Source organism: Clinocottus analis, unplaced genomic scaffold (assembly GCF_023055335.1).
Source record: "Clinocottus analis isolate CAN_PGR_092001 unplaced genomic scaffold, fCliAna1.0.p SCAF_22, whole genome shotgun sequence".
Classification (NCBI taxonomy): Eukaryota; Metazoa; Chordata; class Actinopteri; order Perciformes; family Cottidae; genus Clinocottus; species Clinocottus analis.
The window spans coordinates 3,507,326-3,516,897 of NW_027175954.1; the positions used below are offsets into that span (position 1 = coordinate 3,507,326).

General features: G+C 39.0%; 1 protein-coding gene across 2 annotated transcripts; it reads left to right on the plus strand.

Annotated features, from left to right (window-relative positions):
- tmem154 (transmembrane protein 154) lies at positions 1 to 6,845 on the plus strand. Of its 2 annotated transcripts, none has more exons than XR_011078197.1 (9): positions 1 to 179; positions 889 to 990; positions 1,800 to 1,850; positions 2,048 to 2,089; positions 2,228 to 2,407; positions 2,758 to 2,812; positions 3,956 to 4,055; positions 4,534 to 4,576; positions 5,657 to 5,669. XR_011078197.1 is itself a non-coding variant. In XM_068589212.1 (9 exons), the coding sequence occupies exons 1-8, from the start codon at positions 95 to 97 to the stop codon at positions 4,563 to 4,565; spliced, it is 624 nt and encodes a 207-aa protein (XP_068445313.1). In that variant the 5' UTR covers positions 1 to 94; the 3' UTR covers positions 4,566 to 4,576; positions 5,657 to 6,845. The 2 variants fall into 2 exon arrangements, 1 of the variants encoding a protein (XP_068445313.1); XM_068589212.1 differs by having other exon boundaries at positions 3,956 to 4,032; positions 5,657 to 6,845.
- Positions 6,846 to 9,572: the final 2,727 nt, after the last annotated feature.

The following is a 9,572-nucleotide window of genomic DNA, read 5'->3' on the forward strand; positions in this document are numbered from 1 at the left end:
TTTTTTTCTTTTCCGTCCTTTTCATATATTTAGTCAGATCAGGAAGTGTGTGATGCTGTGACAGTAGAGAAGGAAGTGGGCACACAATGGCATTATGTTTGCTGGTAGCATGAGAGGGCCCCGGATGAAGACCCCTCTGCTGCTGCTGCTGCTGCTGCTGACCGCTCTGACTGGAACAGGTAGGACTCCAAGATTAGTTTCTTTACCCTCCCGACTCACCTCCGCTTCCATGTCTCCTCCCTGCTTTCTCTTTCTGCGCTTTAGTTTAGCACTTTAACACTTTGTGAGTGGAACGCCTTGATAGGGCGGATGAATTAAATAGCCATGCTTGAGGACCCCAAAAGGACTGAAAGGTGAAGTTAGAGTTTGAAGAACCTTTTGGGAAAACTTAATCCCGATTTCAAGTTAAACAATAGAACTTTTTTAAAGATCAGCCAAATAATTATATGTGTAATATACTGCACACTGTAGTCCTAGTATTTTTTTTAAAAAAGTGATCTTTTGCTCCTTTCCTTTTTGGTTTTAAACCAAAGAGGAACTTTTTTCTCACAAAGTGAAATCGTTTGCATTGTGACAAAGCTCAGACGGGAACTACTTGCTCAACATGTTGCGTATCTCCACCTACTATACGCGCTGGCCTGAAGGAGCATTTTGCAACAGTTTCGGTCTTTGTAGCAACGGTTTGAAAACATGCTGGCAGAAGTCTGAAGTTCCTGTGTGATCTGACTGTGACAGTTTCTCAGATGTTGTTTTAGAAACTAAGCGGATGAAATCCCTGCAGAAGTCACTGTCCTCGTTCTCTTTGTGTTTCACTTTCAATATAAACGCTGGACATGTTTCACCATTTAATGACGGTACCATGAAGTAATGAGAGGCGTTAAATTGCAGGGGTATGCCAAGATGAATATGACGGCGCAGACCCAGACACTGACACACCGGAAGAGGAAGCAGTTGTTCCAGAGCCCGACGTTGAAACAGAATTATCATCAGGTGAGACGAGAATAATACATAAGAGAAATAATAATACACCATGTGGCCAAAACGTGGACACTGTGAAGCTAGACCTCTTAGTAACATTTTGTTTACACACTTACTCAAAGAGCAGCATAAAAACACTGTTGCTGATGAGAATCAGACATTTACAGATGTAAATCAGGAAACTTTTAAAAGTTCGATGGTGTTTTCTTCAGGGCAAAATATCTTACTAACGATATACTTTTGTTCAATAAAAAAAAACAACTCCTGGGAACATTTTTAACTGCAGATTATAAACTCTTTTCACCTGGTGTGTGCTCTCACACCTGTGAAGGGTCGTCAGGGGACTGCGTGGTGGTTGGTGAGGGGACTTTGGGTTCCTCTTTTCTATCAGAGACAGATAGGAATACAACTTCTTTTTTAATGACATACACAGAGAGAAACACAGATGGTAATTTCCCTGAAAGGCTCCTCATTCTGTTAAAACGTGAGGTTTGCTGTCTTCAATGCATTTGAAGCTACCCGGTCTTGCCCGCGCAAAATCACTTTAAAGGCTTTCTACAAGTTTTAACTTGTTGTGAACTTTTTTTTTTTATTTTTTTTTTAGAGGAGTGGAAGCTCTAACAGCATATCAGTAGAAGGCAGCCTGTCGTTTTGGAATGAGACGTCAAACAATCAGATAACGCTCAAGTGTCCTCTTGGCCATGTGTAATAAATCTTAAAAACTCACAGGACTTCCTCGTTGAGAATGCTGTCACGATGATCACGTACCTCTCTCTCTCTCTCTCTCTCTCTCTCTCTCTCTCTCTGTGTTGTTAAAACAGAACCATCTGATCCTGAAGCCACTGCAGCACCGGAGGACCCCCCCCCAGACTGTGAGTCCACAATAGCTTTTAATCTGGTGTTGTTTATCATCCAACCTCAGGAAGGCGATACAAGAAATTCAGAATGTAACAATATAACGCATTTTCATGTCACTGCTTGTCACATTGTCATGGTGAGACAAGAGAAAAAATGTTGTCGGGCATGTTTCAGTAAAATCCTCCAATCTTTCCTCTTCGCTCGCTTCCAGATCCAATTCCCGAAGAAGATCCCGGCTCAGGACATGGGAATGGTATGTCATGGTAATTTACTACCTATGTCATTAGATTAAGTGTCAGGACAATGAGAGCGACCCTGCACACACAGCAGCACACGTTTATGACAGAAGTAACACATCTGAAGACAGACGACCGTTGCCTTGCTTCTGCAGAGACTTTTGACCTAACGTTGGACGGCAATGCGACTGATTCTACCGAGGATGGAGGAGATACGGAGAGTTTGAGTCTCATCATCATCCTGATCCCTGTGGTGCTGGTGGTCGTGATCATCAGCATGATAGTGTGCGGTATCTTTATCAACCGCAGGTGCAACCAAAAAGCGAGGAATCAAGGTATGTTCATCACGAGAGGGAACTCGTTCATGGGGGTGAAATATTTCTGTTTGTCACATTAAAAGCATTGGAAGAAATCTGTGTAGTATACTTTCAAACATCAAATTTCCTGCTAAATCATCAACATGTCAAATTGTACATTATCTCAGCATTTTAAAAAAATAGCACAAAAAATCTCTGGGGAACTTTTCACATTCTTGTTTCCTATTTTGACTTAATACTGTTGAAAAATATGTGTTGGCTATTAATACAACTCATGAATACTCAACTTATTTAGTGTTTAGCTCTTTTAAGTAAAAGATGGCGATTTCCCTTAATGAAGATGACTGAGCCGTGTTCTCTTCTCATAGGCCTGAGAAAAGAGGATCCATATCTGGATGGGTCCAGTACAGAGAAGGTGCCAATGTAAGTATTGAGAATTTAACTTTTTCCTTCTTTGCTAATTTCAAAGACAGTGGGAAATTACAAATTTCACAGAAACATTTAGTAGCTCATCCTCATATCAAATGCTTGGAGAGAGATACCACTTTTTCTGTTTGAAAAACAGGATTTTTGTGAAAAAGAGGTTCAGTTATTATGCGCTTTCTACCGCGAGAGTTAAGTTAAAGTAATGTAGGGTTAACACAAGAAAACTTTGTGGCTATGTATCTGTCTTGACTGCTACTGAACATTATATCTTGATACATTGAGTCCATCAAATTGCTTTTGCCTTCAGATACAATGCAAACACATTATTCTTCTCTCGACGTGTGTGTCGGTGCGTGGCTATATGCTGGGAGCTGAACAGCACCTCAAATAAAGGTTGAAAACAGACGTTGACCTCAAAGTCATCATGGAAGCAATTGTGAAACTGTGAAAACAGTATTGAAGAAAACACAATACATTCAATAAGATTTCAAATCAGTGAACATTAGAGAAACAAGAGTTGGCCAAAAGGGAATTAGGACAGTAAGAAGGAAATGGGATTCACAAAACTCTAACACCAATTTAAAAAAAAACAAACATAAAACAAACATCAAAGGAAGTACAGCACAGTAAACTACACATAGTTTGGTCTTATTCCACAAAAGCAACACATCAGCATCTTAATGCTAACAGCTTGGTTAGCAGCAAACTGATTACAGAAAAAATAACAAATCAAAAGTTCGAAAAATCTAAAAAAAAATTTAAAAAAAGTCAAGCAATGACAAACATAAAATATGTCTGTCATTACTTGGTCACTGATCTGGTCCTAGACTGTGTCCAAAATTGCTATATATATATATATATATATATATATATATATATATATATATATATATATATATATATATATATATATATATATAAATGTCCTGTGTGCAATGGAGACAACCTGTGATACAGCATTTGCTTCTGGGAATTACACCACCAGCACCATAATAGTTAAACTGCAAATATTGCAGCACTTTCATCAGTGCGTCATAGTCCCAAACACCACTGTGTGGCCTCTTTTGGCGATTTTTAAAGTGACCTGTTAACCTGTTTTCTGTGTGTTATTTGATGTCAAAACACTTTTGTACCTTCCAGGCCCATGTTTGAAGAAGACGTGCCCTCCGTGCTGGAGCTAGAAATGGAAGATTTTGACCAATGGATGAAAAAGGATGGTTGGTAGCTCTAAATAAATTGTGTAAGACATCAAAGTAAATGTTTGTCATGTTTTCTGCAGGTTGGAGTCAGTCTTTTATAAATTATTAAAAAATTTAAAAATGATTTCCCGTGTCTGGAAGTTGGATTACACGCTCCCTGTCTGGATGTCGAAGACCCAAGATACTCAGAGTCAATTTTTCTAACTTCTAAATGTATTTGTTCACACTTTTATCTTCTTAAACATATCGTTGTTTTTTTTCTTACTGTATTGTCCTTTCCTGACAAATTGGACGATAACATTCCTTTGTGTCTAATTGTCTGCCCTGAAATGAAAGCTAGGAAAGATTTATAAAAGGGGTAAAACGTTTATCCAGCAGAGGTCACTGTTGCTCTAATTGTTGCTGTCAGTTTATCCCAAAGTCCTTTTTGTCAGCAGAGTATTGTACGTATTTTAAAGTTTGAGGGTGTAGACTATTTGAGTAATCTCATGTGTATGTTCATTGTTTTGTTTGTTATAGTTGAACCTGTGGAGGACTCTATACATGCATGAGTATATTTGTGGTGAGTACAATCTTCACTTAATTTAGTTTATGAACACATGCAGATTGTATTCAGTTTGATGCCGTCATGATTTATAAGCATGTTCTCATCATCAACTTGTAAAATGATCTCTAAATAATCATCATTAGTCATAATTTGCCTTAAAATGAGTGATGCCTTTAATTTCTCAGCGCTGAAATATTGTTTTTAGGTATCAAAACAAGTCCAAATGCATAAAATAGAGTGCATATGTATACATACTTTTACGTTTATATTTTCTTTTCTGTAAACCAGAGCGCTCATTTGGTATTGTAATGACTAGTCACTAGCATTGTGTCACAGCATGAGCAATTATTTATTGAGCAACGTCCCCTGCAGGTGTGAATAAAACCTGCTTCTTTAATATGAATACACTCAAAACAATAATGCATGTCAAATATCTGTCTTGCACAATAATGTAAATATCTGTCTTACACAATAATGCCACATAGTACAAACAGTCGACTTGGGCTGTTTCCAAAATGTTAGCTCTTTCCTGGCAGCCCGTGTTTGTTGTGATGCAGCAGCTGGTTTCAGAATAGCTCAAATGAACTGTGACCCTTTCGTCACTGCACATCGGTAGCGTTTGAACACCTGCTAGTCATTACGCCAGGCATGTATTGAAGTGTGGCGCAACTTAACCCCGGGATAGTCTCCTTACTGGAAGCGCTCGGAAGGCGGGGTCAAGGTCCACTTCAGCGTGAAATATGTTGACTAACATCATTTACGCTCAGCTTTTTTTCCTCCAGGATTTCATTTCTAAAGCTGTGCAGAGGTTAGAGGATACTTTCATTAAATGTGGAGGCCCTCTGTACACATTAAGTTACACAAGAGATGTCACAACAAAAGTAAATGGGATGTTACGACTGCTGGGATTCCACACTGCAGTAGCTCTGCCCTCTTTGTCAGGCCTGTTGGAAAAAAAAACAAAAAAATCTTCAAACCAAATTAACAAAATAGCTCTACTTTAATCAAAGGTCAGAAGAACAAACTGACGACCAGTGTTGCGATATCGTTTAGCGGTGGCCTCTCTGATGCTGACATCTCTTTTGATTTCTGCAGGTCAACAGAGGACGCTCTCCAAGATGGCAAGAACACACAGTCAACAATGTGTCTGACAACTTGGACATTCTGACCTTTTTCTACAATAATCCAGAAACATCTGTGACCACAGCAACTAATGTGACTGCCGGGGGAACAACACCACGACACTTAAAGGACGGCAGCAAACATTAGTTTCATTTTTTTTAAGAAAAAAGGCATTCTTAAAACAACATTGTCACAAGTTATTCTCCCTGAAAGTATTCAGTGGACAACCATTGGACTTGAACTTGTTAAATAGTGTCTCTTTGATCAGCGATGTGCCTTTCATGTATTGCTACATTGCATTACATTTATTTTGCTTTTCATCCAAAGCTACTGACAATAAGTGCATCTAACCATGTGGGCGTAACTCCAAAAAAGGGCAAGAACCAAGCTATTACATTGATTTACCATGCTGATCTACTTCAAGTGCTACATGTAGAGACATTATGCGATGGAAAAATATGTTTTTGTATTTCATGGGTCAAGGTGTTGTTTGAACAAAAGAGTTCGCACAGTCAGTTCTGCCAAAATCAATCATGCAGGGTGAGAAGTAATTAGATTGAACTTTTAAAAAAGCACTGTGCTTCCCTTTTCTGCAAGATTCATGCTGTTAAAAAGACTCTGCGGTCACCACAGATATGACCGCTCATAGTTTCTGCTGATGGCTTCTCTTCAGCTCAATGCCTCTTTGTTGTATTACACTGTGTGACTCCCTCCAGCTGCAGGTTTTAATGGGGAAATATCCTGTTGAAGATTGCAGGCATGCATGACAGAGAAGGCCACTCCTTTGCAAGCCTGTGCAGAGCTGGTTAGGAGAAAAAGTGGTTTTCATGAAATCTCTTAAGTGTGAAAGCAGTTGCACTCATTTCTGAGTCTTTTGATGAATTATTACCCGTTGCTGAAGCAGCTTTCAAAAAGCGGCAACTGATAATATTTTCATCTCACTGTACCGTAGATAATAACGCTCTGACTGAATACTTTATGTCTACAAATGCTGTTATGTTTCCAGTTTGGACTTAAAAGTGTTGAATCTAATGGCACAAGTGAGTGCCACTTTCTCAACGTGTCAGTCAGTATTTTGCATTATCTTGCACTGTAAATATGAGAATACAGTAAACCAAAAGATATTATTTTCAAGGAACACCTTTTGTAAATATTTCATACGAGGCTGTTATCTTGTTGTTTTGCTGATGACACAATTTTAATAAATAAAAACTCTTGATAAAATCACAATGTGGCTCAAGGGATGGAAGCGATGCTTTGCTTTTCAGACATCTGCACAACGAGACATTCATGGTCCCCAGAGAATGAATCCTCTGACATTGGTGGCCCCGCCTTCGACTCTTCTTCTGACGTCTCCACGTGGCTGACGTTTGTGGTTTTGAGTTAAATGCCGTGACAGCTCTTGGATGAATTGACAATAACTTAGATACACATTCATCTCGGAATGAATTGTAATATAAAAGCTGTACACGGTAAAGGTTTGCTGATCTCCATCTCAGTGTTTTACTTTGCTTTAAAAGCAAATACCTACAAAATTAAGCTTAAGCTTTCCTTGATGCTAATTAGCATTTGCAGCCAAGATTAAGAAACATTTCACCTGGTAAACAACAACTCACTATTGCTATCGTGAGCATGTTAGCATGCTAAAAGCACAAAATAACTGCGAGCAGCCTTGTCGTATACGTGTGTAGAAAACAAATAAGGTCAACGGCACATTCCATCCAGACACACATGATAGTTGCTTCCCGTTTACATCACATACAAAACGGCGGCTTTAAAGTGCCTCACATCTGTCCCATATATGTGTTTCTGTCACAGTCGCGCTCTCTACTGCTAATAAATCCACCGATGAGCTCTGTATGTGTGACGGAATTCAAACCAGTGGAAGGTCTGAAGGGGTAAGGGCAGACAATCCATGCAAACCAATGAATACAAATGAGAAATGAGTCTCTCAGTCCATTCTCTCTTTCTCTCTCTCTCTCTCTTTCATTATAATTTTACTCACAGTGTCTGCATTGTCACTGCAGTCTGGCGGTTCAGACGCCGCTGACTAAACATAAAGGTCAGAAATAAACACCCTGACTTTGTATTTTTTTCATAATCATGAAGTAACGCATAGATGGAAATACTGTTGACACAGGTACATCAAGCCTGCCGCATTTTGTCTGGAGTTAATTTAAGATTGGACTGGCATACTCTAAGGCTTGTCCAGTCATGTTTGTATCAACTCATAAGCAAGATATGTTTCAAATTTTTTGGAAAAACACACTTCATCTTACATTCTTCTTTTCACACCTTGAAAGTTGCAACAGCCTCTTGTCTTAAGAAAAGAACTATTGAGGCTGCAGACTGTATACACACCTCAGCTGCCAAGGCTTTTCATCAGAACTGTGTGATCACATTACACCTGTCGTTCCCTCCTTATACTGACTGCCAGAAATTGATTTTATGATGTTGTTAATTATATTTAAAGAGGCACTCCGGTGAGTTCACTGCTACTACTCAGCCGGTGAAAACAGTTTGATTCTGTGGCTTTGGAGGAGCTCTGTCAAAAGTATTCATTTTGATATCACTTGACTTCAGCTTGGAGACAGAAATATTGTAACCTTTGATTTTGAAAGACGACGTGGGTGTTTACCTGCTTTTAGGGCTACTCAAGGTGTTTATATCTGACCTTTTACAGTGCACAGCTTGAGATCTCTTCGGCCAGAGGTCTTTTGTTTGTTCCAGACTTAAAACGGGTCAGAGTCTTTGCATTTGAAACCCAGAGGCTGTGAAATGACCGGGCTGAATGAGAAAAAAAAAACATTTGAGGTTTCCTTACTTCCCTTATGTTTGTATGCAGGGTTTGTTTTGTAATATTTCAGTTTGGGTCGGTGTTATTGGCTTTTTGTCCTCTAGATTCTTACATTTGCTTTAATCAGCACATTTAGAAAACATCCCCTGCATCCCGCACCAGAAATATGATTTATTTGTCTCATGATAGTATAACGTATGTATGTATGTATGTATGTCTCTTTTAATAAACCTAACTAAGTATTTCACCATTTTAAACTTAACTAAGTAGTTCATTGTCTATTATTAAATCTAAGTATTTCACCATCTTTTATTAATCAAACAATTGGTCAATCCATTGAGAAAATAATCTGCAGATTAACTGATAAAGAAGTGCTTGTTTATTCTATTCCATAAATACTCAGCTCATGAAGACAATATTACTTTATAGATAAAGTACAAACACTAGAACTTCTACCTTTTGATGCTCTCCAGCAGCATGGGGAAGGTTTTTTCTTTTTGAAGTGCACAGGTAGCGTGACTTTCAAACAGCATTGTTCCCACTGTGCCATGTTCTGGCCTGACTGGTTTTATAGGCAAATAAAACAGCAATGCCTCTTCCCAAATATGACTGTGGCAAACAATACTCACACCAGGTACGATACATATTTTCTGGTGTATGTAAGGAAGGGTATGTTTCTAACTTTGATCAAAGTCATGTCTTTAACAGTGAACAGAAATGTGATGTAATCCCCCGGAGGTTCATACCATCATATTTTCAGTGACCCGTCGCTCGTAATTTACTAAGCTTTTGTAGACTGAATCACATTCTACCCAGCAGGCACTGTGGCTGCCTGTCACACTCTATCAGTTCCATTTCACAGCCGTGTTTGTTTGCTTTCAAGAGCTGTGATGTTACAGAGCATCGTCCGTCTGTCGCAATCATCGCATTCGGTCGTTCTTGGGGGCAATCTTTGAGTGGAAAACACAGCGTACACCAGGGAATGTGTGTGTGAGAAAGAAGGAAAGCGAGCAAGAGAGTGTGTTTGTGTCATTATAGGGGACTTACTTCACAATAGTTTTGAATTTGGTCCTTTGTGGAGTCGTGATGATC

What these genes read in the sequence shown, in the direction of transcription:
- tmem154 (XM_068589212.1), top strand. Translation starts at nt 95, where the DNA reads ATGTTTGCTGGTAGCATGAGAGGGCCCCGGATGAAGACCCCTCTGCTG. An exon ending in GACCGCTCTGACTGGAACAG is followed by an intron (nt 180 to 888) that starts GTAGGACTCCAA and finishes GTTAAATTGCAG; the next exon opens with GGGTATGCCAAGATGAATAT. An exon ending in TGAAACAGAATTATCATCAG is followed by an intron (nt 991 to 1,799) that starts GTGAGACGAGAA and finishes TTGTTAAAACAG; the next exon opens with AACCATCTGATCCTGAAGCC.